At 46.2% G+C, this 20,144-nt stretch overlaps 1 protein-coding gene across 4 annotated transcripts in view; it reads left to right on the forward strand.

Annotated features, from left to right (window-relative positions):
• The first annotated feature begins 3,027 nt into the window (after window positions 1-3,027).
• TYSND1 (trypsin like peroxisomal matrix peptidase 1) overlaps window positions 3,028-20,144 on the forward strand; it is a 33,020-nt gene continuing 15,903 nt past the window's right edge. The window contains exons 1-5 of one of the 4 annotated variants that reach the window (XM_054033996.1): window positions 3,028-4,660; window positions 7,447-7,577; window positions 8,783-8,968; window positions 10,716-10,955; window positions 16,298-17,661. In XM_054033996.1, coding sequence (XP_053889971.1) covers window positions 3,495-4,660; window positions 7,447-7,577; window positions 8,783-8,968; window positions 10,716-10,933 — 1,701 coding nt within the window. In that variant the 5' untranslated portion in view covers window positions 3,028-3,494 and the 3' untranslated portion in view covers window positions 10,934-10,955; window positions 16,298-17,661. Of the gene's footprint in view, window positions 4,661-7,446; window positions 7,578-8,782; window positions 8,969-10,715; window positions 10,956-16,297; window positions 17,662-20,144 lie in introns of those variants that run through there. The other 3 variants (XM_054033994.1, XM_054033993.1, XM_054033995.1) reach the window with 3 other exon arrangements.

The following is a 20,144-nucleotide window of genomic DNA, read 5'->3' on the forward strand; positions in this document are numbered from 1 at the left end:
GCAAATTATTGGTGAAGAGAGAGAAAATGAACGGATTCTCATTATTTTACGGCTCTCCCTTCACTTAGTGCTCTACCCAGAAGATAGATAATGTGTATTCCTTCTAACTTACTGTCCTTCCCTTAAGACTTTAAGTCTTGGTGTCTTCTAGATTTTTTCTCTATCACTGAAACATTAAAATATTCCAGGTTTTTAATCCTGATCAAGTAATATGTTCCAACTAATGTTCTCAAGGCATTTTAAAATGAAATAAACAGAAAATGCAGTTATCTAGTGACATGTTCAAGAGATTTGGGTCTGATTTGTTCCCATCCTGGTTTCATCTATAAGCTCAGGTTGCAAGCTGACTCCTGGCTAAGCAAGAGCTCTGTTACACTGTGGCTTCTCAAGGGAGGCTTGGCAAGATGGTGATTACAAAAGGAAGCTTGTGGATTGTGTTGTACTGGGAAAAACTGGCAGAGTAGTAAGAACTCTGCCTCTGTGTTCTCTACTGGATTGAAAATGTCTGGTGGTCTTGCTCTGGAGATAGCAATAACCGTATGCTTTAGTCTATGCTGAGACTTTTAAAGGTTTCTCAGCTCAAGATCTTACAAAAGGCTTCCCTACTACAAGTGTCATGTACTAACATTTCCCTAACATTTATTCTAACTTTTAGAAGAGGCAACAGTGGGCGAGTATCCTACAGTAATATGATAAAAAGCAAGCTCTTCTGGAGTAGTGGGAATTAATGCTTGGGGCCTGTCTATGCTATTTTCATCCACCTCACTAGTGAAAACCCCTAGCCTACACCCACTGCACTGGTATAAAATTACTTACACTGGTGCAGATTACCTGCTTTGAAGGCTAGTCAAGTCAGACTGGTTCTGTGTTTACACAGAGACTTACAGTGGTGTAGCTGCATGCACATACACAAATTCAGTGCAGGGAAGCCTTTGTAATGGCAAACAATGTGACTGCCTCAAATAGAGACTCAATAGCAAGCATCTTAAAGCCTTTTAAAATGCTGTAGTCTGGTATATTTTTAGACTAGAACTCTAATTTTAGCCCTTGAAATACTATATGACATATGCTAAGAATAGCTAGAGAAACATGTTCACTGGGTTTCATGCACCAAGGTAGGAGCAGAGCTCTTTATTGGGATAGAAAAGAGGGAAATAATATCACTTCCTGAAAGAATGTGACCAGTAAGTATTTATTCGATGCTCCTCCACGATTCTAGCAATATCAACACTCTTCAGTAACTGAGACTGCATTAATTTCCCCCTTCCCCCCCATCAATAATCATTGTTCAGCTACTGCTTGCAGTAGTTTTTTTTTTTTGTGGGTCAGGGGCTTGATTATTCCACTTGAGTGTTACCTCTGGAGGAGGGACCCATCATCAGTTTAATCCTCTGGTTACTAGGGTGTTTAGTAAATGTTTCAAGTTGTTTGTGAAGAGGCAGCTGAAGTTAGGTGTACCTATGGGGGAGAGGGGCCTCTCCCTCAGCCTAAGGGGAGGAGCTACTGAACCCAGGGCTCAAGCAAGGTTGGGAGCAACTAATGAAAAAGTGGATCAGGAGTGATGGTCAAAGGTTCAAAATAGAGGATCCAGATGGGGACACCTAGCAGAGAACCCTGGACAGCACCCACTGCTCCTCAAAGGTGCCTACAGAGCCAGTGGAGGTAGCCCAAAGCAACTCTGCCCAGATATGCGAATGAAGAGAGGAGCAGAAATAGGCCCCACAGTCACTGAGCACCTTGCCATCCAGCATCCTCCTCCTGGTGGAATAGATGGCCACCTTGGTCAGCGCTAGCAGGAGGCTGACAAGGAGGTCTCATGACTTCATGGGGCTACAACTGGGGTGTGCATAAATAAAAGTATGAGGAAAAGTGCAACCAGAACCGAACGAGAGAAAAGGGGCTGCAATCTGGTTCATTTGAAGTAGATATGTGCCAGCAGGGTCTCCCTCATGCTGGAGATGGGACAGGTGTTGGGGAGAGGGGTGGACTGTGCTAAGCAAATACACACCTATGCTCATGGCTCCATGAAGGAGCTGCCAACTAATATCCCTGGCAGGCCCTAGGACCAGCGTGGAATACTGACTTGCCCACTCAGTATAACATGCAAAACATTGATTATTTAAAGGTCACAAAATATCAGTCTGCTGACCTACTCTCTTAACTTCTTTCCCTTAAGTTTTGCAGGATCAGGGTCTTTATCCTTACTCCATCTGTTAAGAGTCAATCCATCTCGTATACCTTCAAGAAGGAAATATTTTCAGCAGCTTTTAAAAAAAGGTAATTTTACCCTCAGGAAAGCCTCTCATTATGCAAAAACAAGGCACGAACCCATAAAAACAAAAGGTGGGGAAAATAAAGCTGGCAAAAGGACCTCAAGGGCACAGGAGATTATTGAGGTCAGAATCTTGCTAAGATTTTGGCATGGGTGGGATGTATATGTGGATCACAAGAACACCCACAGCCCCAAGGAGTGCGAGGTAGTATTTTATTGGACCAAGTTCTGCTGGTGGAAGACACAAGCTTTCCACCTTCAGAGTTCTTCGGAGTGTTGTGAAACTCAAAAGCTTGGCCCTGGCCCCCTGCAGGCTGGTACACGGCAGGGGAGCCAGCCTCTCCTGCATCACGCGTATCTCGCCCTTCCCCGGCAATTCGCGCCCCCCGCTACCCGTGGCCTGAGGTCCGCACAGCTCAGCGCCGCCGCCCGCGCCACGCTGGAGCCGGGATGGCGCCCCGCGGAGGCGGAGCGAGGTGCCACGTTGCAATGCGGGGAGCAGCCGGCGAATGGCTGTGCCGGCTCCCAGCAGGCAGCGCGCCGCCAGGCATGGCCCGCCGCGGACACTCGCCCCGCCCCACGCAGGGCCCGCAACTGCGACCGGGCCCAGTGCAGAGTTAGGCCTGGGGCAGCCACCCGCAGCGTAGGAGCCTGAGTCACGCCGACCAATCCCCGCTCGCTCGCGGACAGGGCGACCAATAAAATGAAACCCTTGGGGCTCACGTGAGTAGAGGGCGGAGCTAATAAGGCTGGAACGCTCGCCCCGCGCCTGTGGGTCTGGAGGGTGGGTGCTTCAGTGCTGGGGCCGCGTGGGGGGCGGCCGGCCGGGGGCTAATTCCCCTCTTCGCGGGACGTGACTGGCTGGGGCTGCAGCCAGCCTGCCCTGCGGGAGCCCCCGGGGCGTGCGGCCCGGACAGTCCGTGCGCCTGGGGCTCTGGTGCCTGCTCCCGCAGTGCCCCCGCTGTGGCGCGTCTAGTTCCTCTGCCCATGTAGGCGGGGCTGTCGCTTCTGTGTAGCCCCCACGCCGCCCCTCCGGCGGGCCCATCTCTGCTCGTAGCGGGCGCTATTGCTGGCCGGTGACCTCCCCAGCGCCCTGTCCCACGCACACGCGCCTCTGCAGGGGAGGCTGCTGCTGCTCCTGCCATCTCTACCTTACACCTGTCCGGTGGGGGGAGTGGTCTAGTCCTTGCAAGCAGCTTCCGTGTCCAAGCCCGAGACTGAGATGATGATGCTGTCTGGGGACAGGGCTTGCTGTGTCATTAGTGCTTCCAGTGCATGTGGGAATTCCGTGGGGACCCCAGCCCAGGGATCCTGGAGCTGTAGTGGGGTCATTTTGAGCCAGAGTCCAGGGATTGTGGTCTGCCATGGAGCCATCTTCTCTCCTTTCCTCTTGGAGGAGGTGATAGCAGCAGACCAGGGCATATGGTCCCAGTGCAGTGTCCTGCTGGCAAACAGCTTCTCCCCAGATATTCAGATCCAGGTTCTCTGCGCTGCAGAAAGTAGAAGCAAAGGGAATGGTAAGGGTGTGTTGGGCAAAGATTTGGGGGCCTGCAGCCCGGCTCTGGGGTTCAATCCCCTTTCAAACCAACAGGGATCTCCTGGCACCCTTAGGCAGCATGAGGCCAAGCTCCTTATGATGGTGCCCTGCCCAGAGTTCCAGAACACCTTCTCCAAAGTCTTCACCCGTGCTGAGCAGTGGCATTTCTGTAGGAGTGAAGATGAGCAGGAGCATGGGGCACTCTTGGATGATTTGCGCTATCTGCATTGGTTTGCCTTGCTGGAAATCCCAGACCTCAACTCACCTGGTATAGCTCAAGTAAGCTGTGTGCTGGCTGAGTCATTGAGGAAAGGTGACATGCTGTTTGCCTGTGGTTCCCCTTTTGGTTCATTTTGCCCAGACATTTTCATTAACACTCTTAGTAAAGGGATAGTGAGTAACCTAGCTGGAGAAGGAAATGTCCTTATTCTGACTGATGCTCGTTGCTTGCCTGGCACCGAAGGAGGAGGGGTCTTTATGTTCTCTGAAGATGGTTTTAACCTAGTTGGAATAATTGTGGCTCCACTTTGTTGGAAGGCCAATGAATGGGTTGGATTGACGTTGGTTTGTTCAATTGGCCATATCCTGGAGAATGTCAGGAGTGCCTTGGTTGGGTCTGGAAGTTCTATGAAAACCTGGTGGCCTCATGTGCAATTGGTTGCTAAGCCTGTTGGGAAGATGGCAGTCAGTCCTGGGCCTGCACAGCATCTCCTGTCTGCAGTGGTGTTGGTGGAATGTGGTCAAGTCTGGGGATCTGGAGTGGTGGTCAGTTCAAGGCTAGTGTTGACCTGTCGACATGTGGTGAATGAAGCCTCGGGTGTCTGTGTAAGGGTACAGCACAGCCCTGAAAAGTAAGTCTTGATTCTTGTTTTTGTTTATCTTTGTTTAATAGTCAGTAAGTAGGACAATGCAATTGACGTGGTAATGCAATAATCTGCAACGTGCCATACACTGCAGCCTGTAGCCTCTTCCTTAAATGACCGCTTTGAAGTTTCTAATAAAACTTTTCTGCATCTCCTAACAAACACTGCCATCCAAATATTTGAGCAACCTGGCAGTTCTGGATAATAGGCGTGAAATGGCCAGCGGGTTCCATATCAAACACTAACTGACCCAACCACGTGTATACCCAGCACTGAGTTGCCATGCTATTCATGGCCCTTTCTGAACCTATACAGTATGGGCCAGGGTCATTGTGCAGCCCGCCTTCAAACCTGGGGCTAATGAGAGGATCCCACATTTTGGATGTGCCAAAGACGGAGAATATCACGCATCACTCACGACTGCCCTTTGACCAGATGTGATGGTCGTCTGAGGCCTCTGCACTTTGCTGATGAGGCTGTTGCAACTTAGCTTGGCAACCTCTGCATTTGATAAGGTATCAAACACTTCTATCACTATTCTCTGCATCTCTTTTATACATTCTTCCAGAGGTCAAATATGTTCTATGAATTAAAATTACTGTCAGTCTGTCCCTGGTGTTTATCAATATGGTTTTCACCTGATCACATATTTTAGCCTAATGTGTGAAGGGATACTATATTCAAAAATCTACTTGGCTTTACACTTAAAACAATTACACTGTATAGCAAGCAGTGCAAATCACAAATTTCAGAGAAGCATGCAAGACAACTTGCACAGTATGCTATCAACTAACCAAACAAACCATATATTAACCTGGAGAAATTTCAGTATTCTGTAAACAACTTGTTGCCAAAGCTCTTTAACTAAAAGCACTTTGGATTAAGAGGAAGTTATCATTTGTTATCAAGTTCACTTTGGTACTGCAGCAGTGAGAAGGGTCAAATTTGAAGACTCCCAGCTAATACCTTATTCATGGGCCCCAGGCAGATTGCTACTGAAAGAGTGAGCATCTCTAGAACCCTGCGCAGATACAAAACTTGTATCCGCATCTCATCTGCGGACCACGTTTGTGGATAGCCACAGATTTGCAGGGCTCTAAGCATCTCCTGTCCCTCTCTAGTACCTCCAACACCCAACTTGGGAGTAGCATAGATAGCCTGTAGGGAAAATGCCTAGAGGTGCAACTGGAGGGTGGGAGGGGAATCAAACTCAGATGTAGGGAAGAATGAGGCTGCAATCCTCAAAACTACAAGAGAGTTTCTGCGAACCCCCTGTGGTAGAGAAGGTGAGTTATTTAGAATGTCTGTACAAAAGTGACTCTCCTGATAGACTTGCATGCAACTTTTTAGGCTTTGTTCTGAATCAAGCTCCTGTTGTAGTCAGTATGTCAGTAATAGTGATCGCTGCTTGGACTATTAACACGTGTCTGACTGGGAGTCAGTCCAAGATCAGAGGCTCACTCTGAAGAGTTTCCGTTCTCTGACCAGGTCCCTATCTCGTGGTCATACCTGTTGCAGATGGCATTCTTAATATCCCTTTTTTGTCTTATTTTTCTAATCCAAGAAGGCAGACTCTCTGCTAGTGTGACTCTAAGTTGAATTTTATGTCTTATCCTGTTGAGTGATGCATTCCTTCCCCTGCTTTCTGTTCTAAATGTTTCTTCATGCATCTGGGGTGCAGTCTCGGGTAAGTGACATTCTAGGTTGCTGGATCTAAGGACGCTTTGTCAGGTGGTTTAAAATGATCCCTTCCCTGTTGCCTTCAAAAGAGCTTTACTATTTTCAGTGCAACCTAATGCCATTGTGTCCCACCCGATAACCGGTGCAAGGGATACAGGGGACTGCCTCAGCACTTCTAAAGAGGAGCTGAGGCAGCAGCAGTAAAAGAATCTGAAGCTCAGCTCAGAACTGAGGGCACTGGGCAGGAGACAGTTGGGCCCTGCAGGATGTGGTATTGGGACAAGTAGGGGACCACATGGATTGCTGAGGTCAGGGCCGGCCTTAGCAAGAGCAGGGCCCAATTCCTGGGGGCGGGGCTTGCCGCCCCCAGGAATCGGGTCCCGCTCGGGCTGGGGTCGCGGGGTTTGGGTCCGGGCCGGAGCCGCTGGGGCCAGGCTGGGGGTGCTCGGCCGGAGCCTTGGGGCCCGAGCCGGGGCCGCTGTCCTGGGGCCCGTGCCGGGCTGGAGACAGAGCCACCGGGGCCGCTTGGCCAGGGCTGGACTGGGCTGCGCCGCGCCTCCCAGGAGCCCTCCTCGCGCCGCCCCCCCCCCCTTACCTGGTGCTGCCGCGCCGCCTGCCCCTTTTCAGACTTCCCGCGAACATCTGATTCACTGGAAGCAGGGGAGGAGGAGGAACAGGGGGCGGAGCATTCAGGGGAGGGGAGGAGGGGGAAGTGAGCTGGGGGCGGAGTGGACAGCTGCGGGGCCCTCTTAGGCGCGGGGCCCAATTCAGCCGAATCGGCTAAATCGGCTTAAAGCCGGCCCTGGCTGAGGTGATGGGATGTGTCACATGGGGCATTTAATCTGCTTGGACCAGCTTTGTTTTACCTGCACCATATTGGTATATGAGGATTTCTTGGGATTGTGTGACACTGATAAGTGTTGGAGAGTTAAATCCTGCTTCCTTGCGAGTGAACTTTGCCACAAAATGGCTGAAGTCAGTTAATTTGGAGGCCTGAATCTGATGTACAACATCTTACTATATTTGGAGTCTGTATTCCTTTCCAAAACTTTCTCAATATAAATCTGAAAATGATACTCTGTACTTGCTCTTAGGGGCTGTGTCCTTAAAGGGAAAGTGGTGTTTACTACAAATGATGATTCTCCCTATGACATAGCAGTGGTAGAACTGGAAGAAAGCTTACTCTGTTTTGCAAAACCTGTTTCAGCTATCAAGTTTGGTGCAGGTAACTATTCTTCTATTTACTGTCCTGCTTGTAGCTTCACTGGTCATGGGTTGGATGTCTGACTGGTAACTCAAACTCCAAGGGCCTGAATCCTCATCTGGAGAAGTGAAAGCTCAAAGAGCTGTGTGATTATGATTGTCTGTCTGGTTATGCTTACCTTTAGAACAGGGGTTTGTATGACCAAGACTTGCAGTTGCACCCAAGGCCAAGACTTGTACTACAGTACTAAGAGAAGTGCTGCACTTGATACCTTCATTCAATGGTAGGAAGAGGTGGTACCCTGCAAGGTGGCAAGCAAGACATTTAACAAATGTCCCCTCTTCTTTGGCTGGTCAAGTGACAGATCAAAAGACTGGGGTTATGTTTTAAAGTTAGTGGCCTGGGCAGCATTCCCTCCAAGTAAAACACTTTCCGATGTCCAAAACTGTGAGTGCTATCACTAAGCATAGTGTGCTGCATCCTCACATGCAGTCGTCATGTTACTGGGTTCAAGCCCTGTAAAGTGCAAAGCAGAGGAAGAGAACACAGATGTGACATACTTGATCTTCACTAAAGATTTGGTAAGATACCATATCAAATGTTTGCATCCACTTTTAGCTTGGATATGTATGCTGTCACGTGACCTGAAAACTGGCTGAAGGACAGTAAACAATACAAGTTGTGGAGAGCACATGTCTTATAGTTTACAGTAGGGATCAGTTTTACATCTGCAGGGCAGTGAAAACTTTCATGTCTTGCCCACAGCATGGTGATGCGCTGTATACTACTGGAAGCAATCGATAGTATAATGTTAGAGCAGCAATCTGGAATAAACTGAAAACAAACATGAACAGAAGAATAATAAAACGGGATCTAGGACAGTTACAAATCTGGACAGAAAATAAGAACTACAGATGTCCTTGCTGTGGCTGGTGGGGGAGATTTTCAAAGGTACAGATAGCAGTTAAGCACCTAATTGCCATTTGTGCTCTCGAAAATTTTCACCAGTGACTCTTCAAGTGTGGCTGACACCTCATTAGACAACAAACATTCTACTTCCAGATCATATTCTGCATTGTCTTTTTCCTGACTTCTTCCATTACATGTAACAATTATATAAGAGCTCATCCACTCCTGCTGTTTATTTACTACATGAATTCACTTTTTTATTTACCTCCCCTCCCCTGAATCACCTGATTCTTGCTGCTGTTGTCTCCTTCATGCAGGAGAAGAAGTGAGTGTTGTTGGCTTTGGTGTATTTGGTCAGAGCTGTGGCCCATCAGTCACATCAGGAATCTTGTCAGCTGTGATCACGGTGGATGACAAGCCAGTGATGCTTCAGTCAACCTGTGCGATTCATGGTGGCTCGAGTGGGGGGGCCCTCTTCTCTACAAACAGCGGAAAGCTCCTTGGTAAATAATATGCTTCATCTCAGTTTATCTCCCTTCCCCTCACCCCACCCCATCCCAAATGAGGGGAATGGCCAGTCATGTAATGAATCATCACGGTTAGGTGCTTTCTCTGTTCCCCTGACCTCCCCGTTTAAGAGAGAGCTTTTTTATTTTACAAAGATTATACACATTATGGCCACCATACAGAAAAGGTAGGACAAGGGGATGATACTCGAAGCTTCTGTAATGCTTTCCATTTTAGGATTTCAGAATGTGTCACAAAAATTAACCCTCACAATGCACATTTAGTGTGAGATTTACTTCTTACCAATGGGAAGACTGAGATACAGATTGTCATGTAGGTCACACATACACTCAACAGAGGTAGGAATAGAATCTGGGGCTCCTGATTCCCAGTCTTGTTTTACCCACTAGATGATACTTTGTCACTTGAACTTGATACTCCCCTTTCATTGTGACTAGCTGAAACCTTTCTTATCAAGGGTCTAAGCAAGTTAATACACTCTGTTGAAAACATAGTTGAAATCCTGGGTCTGGTAACCAGGAACAAGATTTTTGGGGGTCTCTTGTTGTTATCTCTCTGTGCATATCTCAAATTATACAGTTCAATACATTTGGTAGCCTTTAATGAAAGAGCTTGCATAGGACACTTTCACTGCATTTTCAGAGTAGGTGGGGGCAGGGGACTGCCCAAGGCTGGAATAGCTACTGAAGTTCCAAGCCAGGACTGGGGAATGCTAGTAGAGTTGTGCTGGAAGAATTGCATGGATCCTGCCTGCACTGAGCTGGACTACATAACTATTCCTCTCATCCTCCACATCCCGAGGTTGCAATCTAGCAAAGCATGTGCTTAACTATAAGTATTTGAATACTTCTGTTGCGTAGGACTACTTACATCAAGTACTGAAGTGCTTTGCTGGAACGGGACCTAAAATTGCCAGTCAGTCTCCCCACAAGAGGGGGGGGAAATTATATATAATCACGTTTAATCAGTGTAGAGCCCATCAGAATGGGTCTTGCAGGGCTGTCTGAAGTGCTGATGGCATGTGCTGGCCAATGAGATGGAGCTAGGAGATCCTGCCCTGTTATAACCACAAAACTCAATAGCAAATTGTTGCTGCTGTGGGATACCTGATTCTTTAGTATGACTATTTTATCAGTAGAAAGTGTGTATTCTGTCAAAGGCATGGTTCAGTACTTGTATCCTTTTTGTATTAGCAATTCCCTTTTGGAAGCTAGAAAACAGAACACTATTTTCCCTCAGTTATGTCCTCTTCAGAATGGCAAGCTTCTCTTATGAGGACACTACACTAGGACTTATACGAACTGGACTCTATCCCCAGTTTTGCTATTGATTAAAATGTGTAGCATTTATGCTAAGGAACTTAAATATCTGTCTGTTTTCCCCATCTGAAAAAACAAAGTTAAAATACCTACCCACCTTTGCAACGTTCTTTCAGATGGTGCAGGTGTAAATAGCTATTTAAATGCTAAGCATTATTATTTATCCTCCTTTGTATTTTGGAGTTTGAAATCTTACTCTGGCCTTTCTTTCTCTGCACTGATGGCCCAGATTTGGGGAATAAGGTTGTCTGTGCTTGATACAAAGGAGCAAAGGACACGTTCTGCTTCTGTCTAGGTCCTGCAATCTATCCATTGTATGGAGACATGTTTTTAATGCTTAACTTCTTAAGCTACCAGAAAGTTCACAAACTTTGTCTCCTTTTTATTCTTCCCCCACATACAGGGATTGTTGCTAGCAACACAAAGGACAACAGTGTAGGAGCTACATACCCTCACCTGAACTACAGTGTTCCCATCACAGTTCTACAGCCAGCAGTCTTGGAATACAGCCGTACTGGAGACCTGCATGGTTTCCAGGAGCTGAACAGGGCCAACGACAGAATCAGACTAGTGTGGCGGCTCCAAAGAAAGACCACAGAGGTACCACACAGCAAGCTATGAGGCTGCCGATCTCAGAAGAAAGGTAGAGCTCTCCTGTGAGCAGGATGTTCTAGGGGGAGGGTGACTTCACACAATTCAATGTTATATAATCTGTAGCTATGTCGAATTTGCCATAAATTGTCCGCGGTCTACCTGAAGGTATGGTGTCTCTAGGGCTGACCAGCTTTCCTGAAATCAGTGATGTTAACATTGGTTCTGGCTGAACTGAGTGAAAGCAAAAGATGATGAGCAGCTGTTGTACTGGGCAGAGCCAATCAGAGTGGAACTATAGAAATGAACTGTAATGATTCCATGGGTCCCTGACCAGGCTGCAGACTCTGCATTAGGTTAGTTCCCTGGATGATGGCATGCTCCTCTCCATCATTCCTGGAAGTGCAGTCCCCAGGAGTGCAATTCCCTTCAGCTGAAGACACTGACTGGCTATTCATTATTTGGATGTGCTGATGAGGCAAGAATAACTAATATGTATGGCCAGGCAATTACTAAAGGGTGGTGTGACTTTCTGGAAGTACTTAGTGTCAGCAGGAGGGAGGTGAATGGCTCAGGATGCTGATGGTGCAAGGAACATAACTAGGCGTCAAGGGTTTTTCTGTTTGTTTTTTGTCCCCCTTCCCTCCAATAACAAAATTGAAGCTATGGGATTGTATTATGTGAGACATCTAAAGTCCTATCTGGATGTAGCACTAACACAGATGGGAATAATCCTACAGTGGCAGAGGATCATCTGATGACTTTTCCATCTTTAATGTCTTCAGCTGTTGGTGAGAGAATTTGTAGTTCAGAGCACCTGTGTGTATTAGAGGCCCATAGGTGTCCTAAGGATTAGCTAATCCTACCCATCTCTTATTGTTCAGCTCCTTCAGTGTTTTGGCAGTGAGTTATTTGGGGGTAGAGATGTTTTCTCTGTCTGAGTCTGGTTTTAACTGCAGACTATGGAGTACTGGAAGGGAAATCAAAAGCCTATTGCCCTGAAGAAAAGGCAAACATCAGGTCTGAATGTGAATGCATTTACCTTACACATTTCTACCATCTTCCTTTTCTCTTTTGCTACTTAAAATAAACTGTTGGTAAAGATTATGTTCAGACAAGAATTTTCAGTCTCTGGAAGTGTTCTCCTGTTCATGCCATTACTTCCTATTACTGAAACTGACGCTCCAAGTGTTGTTGTACCCCAAGGTGGACCAAAGCTACAAATTTTGGGAATGTCTGCATCTGGGGCTTTGAATCTGGTGGGGCCAGTTACTGTCAAAAGACTCCTCCAGATACAGCACTGATTCTTCCCTGTGGAAGTATGCAGAAGGAGAGTGCACATTGTAGAACACAGCTTTACTAATAGGGAGGGACTTGATGATATTTGATCGTTTGCCCTATTATGTAATACACACAAAAGCCTGAACTAAACATGTCTCCAAACACATTGGAAACTTGTAGTGCCAAACTCCAATTTCATTTCTGCTCTCCAAGCTTTTATTTCTAAGAGCTAAATAATCTTGCCCAGAGATTAAATGCCTCCTATGTCCACTGGGTGCCACTCATACTCCAGCACCTGCAGTGGGGACAAGATTTAGCAGCTTATCCTGATTCCAGTACTATTCATGTATCTATTTTTTGTTTTTGTCAGTCAGGGAAGGGTACCCCTACTCGCATTATAAATCCTGCTTGCGGTTGCACTGATACAACTGTCTGATTTGTGCATAACAGCAGGACCCTATTTCCTGATTAAACACAAAAGAATGTGAACTTGGCCACTAGTGATCTATTAGAAACTGAGCAAATTCATCAAATATGATGCCTTAGAGGAGAGAGCCTCCGGCTGGCCTGATGAAGTGAAGCAGCGAAGCGTGCTCTTATGACCAATCCTCTATTCAAAGGCACTGGAGTAAAACTATTGAAGACTTTGACACTGGAGATGGGCCTGAGGTTCTTAGTTTGGATCTGGTTACAAAGTTCATGACTTCAGATCCAGGGTTTATGCTTCTAATTAAGGCAGTGAGTACGCTCATGGGAGGGAGGGAATGCGCTGAAGTGTCTGATATAAAGGCTGGAAAGTCTGCACTGCAGAACCATTGTCTCTTGTCATTGCTGTGTCTGAAGTGTATTAGCAGAGTTCAGTTATTTGGCTTATGATTGCGGCAAAACCTTTTCCAGTTGCGGGTTGTTGCTGTCATTGGATAGTATCTCTGACCTCATCTGATTCTCCCCACTAGGCAGGTAGCAGGGGTTGTGCATACAATAAAGTTGTTTGGAAGCAGACAGCTGCTTGTTAACTTATGATGAAATAAAGCTGGGTCATGCCAGCTGTTCCTACTGACTTCACGTACTACACAGTGGTGCGCACTCTGCAGTCGATTGTCTATGCAACTCTTAACTTTGGTTGCACAGGTTGGCCTAAGGTGGTAACGAGGCAGCAGGAAGCTGTATATTCTTGTTGTAGAAACCTTCCTCTCCTCTTCCAGATTGTGTACTGTAGATCATCTGCCTGAAAGAAAAGGGGCAGCTTCCTATGATATCACTCACTGCTGACACTCCACTCCAATCTGAATTATCTGCTTGTGGGGATGTAGACAGAGGGGTGTAAAAGCAATACTGAATCTATTGCTGTGATGCAGCTGGAGTAAATTGGCTGCTTTTGTGGCTAGGTTCTATAGCAAGTTCGTATGCAGCCCGTTTATCTCTCAGCCTCCTGGAGTCACCTTGAGAAATATCTACTTGGGGCTTGATAGCCCTTAAGAAATGAAGACCTTAATGTACAGCTGCTTTTTTTTTTTTTTTTTTTTTTTTTTTGACAGTTCATAAATGATCTGGTTTTTCTGTCACTTGAGCAATAAATATCTGACTTCAGCTCATTCTTCCTCTGTCATGCAGGAGAGGAATGAGTTTGTTTAAACAACAAACGTTCCTGGAGAAAAAGGGAATGTTCCTGAGCAGCATAGATGGCCTAGCCCTAGGCAGTCCTTTAAATCTTTCACAAGCAGAGAAGGGTAGATGCTCTCCAACCACAATGCTGGAGAGATTTGCATGCCTGAAAATAAAATCTGGACATTGCTTGCAATGTTCTTTTGATTTAATGAGCATTAATTTGCATTCATTCAGCAATCTCTGGTTGTAAAGTGGTTCTTGTCTGGGACAGTTATCATACGGTTACCGTACGGTTTGTGTAACCGTATGCCTGACTTAATTGCTTGGACAAATCAGGTAGCTAACAGAATCATAGGACTGGAAAGGACATCAAGAGGTCTTCTAGTTCAGTCCCCTACACCCAAGGCAGGACTAAGACAATCCCTGACACGTGTTTGTCTAATCTGCTCTTAAAAATCTCCAATGATGGAGATTTCGCAACCTCCCTGGGTAATTTAGTCCAGCGCTTAACTATCCTGACAGCTAGGAAGTTTTTCCTAATGTCCAACATAAACTGCCCTTGCTGCAATTTAAGCGCACTGCTTCTTGTGCTATCCTCAGAGGTTAGAGAACAATTTTTGTCCCTCCTCTTGTAACAACCCTTTATTTACTTTGAAAACTGTTATGTCCCCCCTCCGTTTTCTCTTCTCCAGACTAAACAAACCTAATTTTTTTTCAGTATTCCCTCATAGGTTTTCTAGACCTTTTATTCTTTTTGTAGCTCTCCTCTGGACTTTCTCCCATTTGTCCACCTCTTTCCTGAAATGTGGTGCCCAGAATTGGATGCAATACTCCAGTTGAGGCCTAATCAGCACAGAGTAGAGTGGCAGAATTACTTCTCGTGTCTTGCTTACAACACTCCTGATAATACATCCCAGAATGATGTTTGCTTTTTTTTGTGTGCGCGCAACATTGTTACACTGTTCACACGCATTTAGCTTGTGCTCCACTATGACCCCCAGATCTTTCTGCAGTACTCCTTCCTAGACAGTCATTTCCCATTTTGTATATGTGCAACTGACTGTTCCTTCTTAAGTGGAGTATTTTGCATTTGTCCTTCTTGAATTTCATCTGTTCTTCAGACCATTTCTCCAGTTTGTCCAGATCATTTTGAATTTTAATCCTATCCTCCAAAGCACTTGCAACTCCTCCCAGTTTGGTATCGTCCACAGACTTTATAAGTGTACTCTCTATGCCATTATCTAAATCATTGATGAAGATATTGAATAGAGCTGGACCTAGAACTTATCCCTGCGGGACCCCACTCGATATGCCCTTTCAGCTTCACTGTGAACCACCGATAACTACTTTCAACCTTTTAGGCACCCACCTTATAGTAGCTCTATCTAGTTTGTTTATGAGAAGGACATGCGAGACAGTTATCAAAAGCCTTACTAAAATCAAGGTAATAGTACAGTCAGATGTATCTAGTCATTTGTGATAATTGCAGGCCACTGCATGCCTCAAGCGAGTGCGAACTGGGTTTCTATTGCTTCTCTGTACTGTATTTAATTTGTATTCCTTGAGCCTATGGGAGCAGAGGCCTGGAATGGCAGATGCTTGGTCTTGGATTGATCAACTCTGGCATTTCTGGGTTCCAGAAGAGTTCTACCCAGTCCCCTGCAGGCAGAAAGATTAGTGGGGAGAGGGGGCTCAGGGAGGCTATTTGAGTTTGGGGTTGGTGTTTTTTTGTTTTTGTTTTGTTTTTTTGTTTTGTTTTTTTTTTGAGAGGGTAGGAGGGAGGGAGAATGTTGGGCCTTGGCTATTACTGAGAAAAACGGAACTAGACAGTGGAAGACTCATATCCTTGAAATCCAAAAAAGATTTGTAACGTGTTTTTTTTTTTTTTTTTTTTTCCCCTCAGAAGCGGTAAAATAAAATTCCTTTCTAATCAATTTGTCTTATCTTTACTAAGCAATCTTTAAACCTTCTTTTCTTCATCCTGGTTCCCTCTGCTACCCAAATCTTGAACTAAATACAGCTTCTCTTGCACTATTGAAATAAGCAAAGCTTTTCCGTATTACTGCACAATTCCTAACATTTATAGTTAGGCACTGAGTTGTTTCCAATCACAATGTAGTTTTAAGGTCTTGTAGTTCAAGTTGCTTGTGTTCCTCTCTACAAGAGATCCTTTTTAAAGAGAGTAAGTCTTCTCTAGCTCCATCTCTCCCTTCCCAAAGAAGGAAGGGTAATTGGTTTTTGCATACTTGTGGGTATACATACATAGTCACCGGTACCATTTGCTGCCTTTAATTCAGAGAAGGGAAATCTAAATAGAAGCCAAAATTATTATTTTTTTTAATTAGGTTTCCTTACAACCTCCACTTATTGAAATGTGAGGTGCATCCCTTTCAGCATGATTGATGTTACTTTGTCTCTTATAATCCTAGAAACTAACACCATCACTGTCCTGGTCCTGTAGACTAGACTTTTTTTCCTCATATCTTTTGAATTTGTACTTTCCAGTGTCCATCGCCTAGAAGGTGCACATCTTTATGCAGGTACAGGAGCTCCTGATTTTGTGAATCATTCCGGATCCCCTGCTACTCAATTCCAACAACACTCCCTCTCCAGGCTGAAAAGAGGTCCTCGTATCCTATCACTTCTATCCAATAACATTTCCAGTGTGACCTTTCTGAAGCCACCAGACACATCAGAATACCTCAGATCCACACACTGAGGTGCAGGGAGGAACAGCTGGGTTGTGGCACTGTAGTGTTTCAAGCTTCCTGGTTCATGTAGCTCTGTTCCTGCTGTTTCTTCTGGCTCTAACGCACAAGCTGTGTCCCTAGCATCCACATTCACTTGCTGGCTGGAGCCAAAGATGGTACCTAAATGGCTGGGCAAACGCAGCCCTGACCGAGAGCTCTGGAAAACCTCTCTTCCAGTGTTCACCTGGCTCTGCCCCCTTTGTACAATCTTTGATTGCCAGGGGGATGCTATGGGTGTGGCAGTGGCTATAGAGTTCATAAATGTGCCTCTGTTCCAGGTGCAGGAGAACTTTTTGTTTAGCTGAACTATGGTGAAGGCTTATCCTCTGTAGGGCAAATGGGACAGCCCTGACCGTCTCCCATGTTAGCTTTGCACCACTCTCTATGCTGACTGCACAGCAGCTATGTGTGATGTACACAAGTGTAACTAAGAATAAGGTCCATATGCTAAGGAGCAGTCCTGACATTAGTCACTAGAGGGCAGCACATTACCCACCTGCAGGGACATCATGATTGGATTGCATCAACTTTACTGCAGCTCTGCTGGCACCAAGTGGTTGCACAGCAGCTGTGGTGTAAAGAATCTCCCTGGCAGGTGCAGAGCTAGAATCACTGGTGAATGATGGCCCTTGGACTGCTCTAACCTTCTGTAGGTGCCAAAAAAAACACACCCTTGCTAGGCTGGGGTTTGGTATGGGATGAAATGCACACCTCTCTGATGCATACACATGTCACACCTCACACTGTCCATATGCAGAGTTTTGAATGACCTGGTCTAAGCACTGCTGACTTTAAAAGTACCTCTTGAAAGTGAATTGGCATGCTGGTGGGCAAGCATGTGATCATCAAGTCCTGGCTGGGAGCACAGGACTTGCATGGGTACAGGGACAGGGAGAATGACAATTTCCTGCAAAATCCTGGATGAACTTAATTAAATAAAGTTATACCCTGTTGAATTAGGTTTAATACCTTTGGAGGGCCATTGTATTCAGCATGAACTTGTGTATATGTTATTGTGGAATTGTATGTCTTCTCCAGAAGGAGGGGGATGCTACTGTACTTTCTCTGTTACCAGCCCTTTGAAGTCACCCTTTGGAGAGGCTCACATAGACTAATATATATATATATATATATATATATATATATATATATATTGTTACAATATATATTCTTCTTACTGTATTTTTCATTCCATGCATCCAATGATGTGGGTTTTAGCTCATGAAAGCTTATGCCCAAATAAATTTGTTAGTCTCGAAGGTGCCACACAGTCTTGTTAATTTTGCTGATACAGACTAACACGGCTACCACTCTGAAACCTGTCACATAGACTAGTTCACACTGGATTTCCCAGGGACCAACAGACGAAAGGATTTTTTAAAACTGCCTCAGAGCCTTCTTCCTGATCCAGCAAAGGGACAGGATCAGTGAGCCACAGAGGGCTCCAATCCTTTGGGAAGGGTTGGCAGGAATGGGCCTATTGAAGCCCCATAAGGCTGGGTGCTTGTTCTGAGCTGAAGCTGTGATGAACTTGTAACTATACTTCTAGCCCGATATAACGCAGTCCTCAGGAGCCAAAAAAATCTCACTGTGTTATAGGTGAGACTGCATTATAGGTAAGACTGTAGGGAGAGGAACCGCTCCCTGCCCCAGCTCGCCTCCACCTCCTCCCCTGAGCGCACCGCGGCCGCTCTGCTTCTTTCTCTCTTCCTCCTCCCCCCCCCCCTTCAGGTTCTCTTTTCCCCCCCACCCCACCCCAGCCATTTGGCCCGGCAAGCCTGGAGGGGTGGGGGGAGAAGTGGAGCAGCGGCATGCTCAGGGGATGAGGCGGAGTGGAGGTGAGCTGGGGCGGGGGGGCCCGGGGAGGGCCGCAGCAAGTAATGGGCGGGCGCAGAGGAACCACTTGCGGTACCACGAATTCGGATATAACGAGGTAAAGCAGCCCCATCCCCCGGAGTGCTGCTTTACCGCGTTATAGCCGAATTCGCGTTCTATCGGACCGCATTATATCGGGGTAGAGGTATACAAGGAATCCCCTTGGGTGATGATTTAAGGAGTGTTTCTGTCAGAATCCAGGTTGGGTTTGGGGTGAACTCTCATAAGCTTATTAGCATGCATGTAGATTCTTCTATTGTATTTAGTGTGTTTTTTCTCTGTAGTGCTTTTACTTTAAGAATACAGTAGGCTTGCATGGAAAGTGCCGCATGGTATCTCGTAACTGTACCTGTTTAAGCGTCTCTGAAGAGAAAGCAAGCAGGTGAGCCTGGGCAGCCTGTCTTAGCTGGGAATAACACAGTGAAGGCAGGGAACTGTGCAGCCTGGAAATACGCCAGTGAGAAGGGAGTGGCTGTGAAGGTGGAAGCCTGAGTGGTGCTCTTGCTGGCCCACTGAGGGGAACAAAGGTGCAGCTGCCCTCCACTGTAATAGCCATATTTTTCCCAAGGAGCTTAGTGCAGGAGTTCCTCTATTGGATCAGTCTCGGTGCAGTCCTTCAGAGCAGCAAGGGCAAGGCCTGCAAGAAAGGATCAACAGCTGTCAGCCTCCAGGAGAAGCTGCGTGATGGCTTTGCCAGCATGCAGGTGGCTGGACACTGCACTGGTAAGAGAATTGTAACTAAAGCCACTCCAATAAGTGAGAGAGATGAGTTAAACAATGGTGTTGCCTTTTTCTATTCCTTGTCTTCTCTCCTGGCAGTGCTCTGATCAAGGTACTATAGTATCACGTACCCTCCCCCTTGAGACATTATAATTTTGCTCTGCCAGCCTCCTGGGACCAGACACCTCCCTACTCTTGTGCAGTGTGAGGGGCTAGCTCTGAGCAGGTAACTACACCCATTCTTGTACTGGTAGTCTTTAGTTTGGAGGAGTGGGGCCAGAATGCAGCCCTCCCTCCAAAGAGACATCTTTCAGATAGGGATCAAATGCCACACCCATGTATTAGATGTACTTTCAGCCCAGACTTGTAGGTGCTGTAATTGACACACCAGAGCTGCTCTCCTGCCAGCCCAGTACTTTTATTGTAGCACAGAGAACAGGCTCATGGATGCTCCCGTATGTCCTTCTCTGCAATGTTTTCCAGATCTATTTTAAGCTGCGTATATCATATTGGTAACTAAATGACACTAATAGTACCATATACTGTGTACACCAAAGCCATCCTCTCTCCAAGTCAGGCCAATAGGGCTTTGCTTATGCAAGATTCTTCTGCTCTCTCAAGTGCCCCTATGTTAATAATAGCACTTCCCAGCCCTTTATAAAAGGCTTTTCAGCTGTAGATGCCAGTGTTGTGCAAAGACCTGTTCTAACCGACTCACATATAAAGGGGTGAGGGGGCTTGCCTGAGTTCTCACAGCAAGGCCAGGGCAGAGCCAGAACTCGGGTTTCCTGTGCTCTGTCCACCATACTGCTTCCCTGTAGATAAAAAGGGGGTGGGATTGGCCTTGAGGGCACAACTGGAGAGGCAGAGGGCATCTGACCAGGCCCAAATGAGCTGGTACACTACTGATAGAGAGAAGAGACTATTTTTTTACAAACCCACATCAGCTTCCTCCTCGCATTTTCAGCAACAAAAGAGATACAAACAATTCATTAGTTCCTCTGAGT

The sequence above is a fragment of the Malaclemys terrapin genome, chromosome 7 (genome assembly GCF_027887155.1).
Source record: "Malaclemys terrapin pileata isolate rMalTer1 chromosome 7, rMalTer1.hap1, whole genome shotgun sequence".
In the NCBI taxonomy this organism is placed as follows: Eukaryota; Metazoa; Chordata; order Testudines; family Emydidae; genus Malaclemys; species Malaclemys terrapin.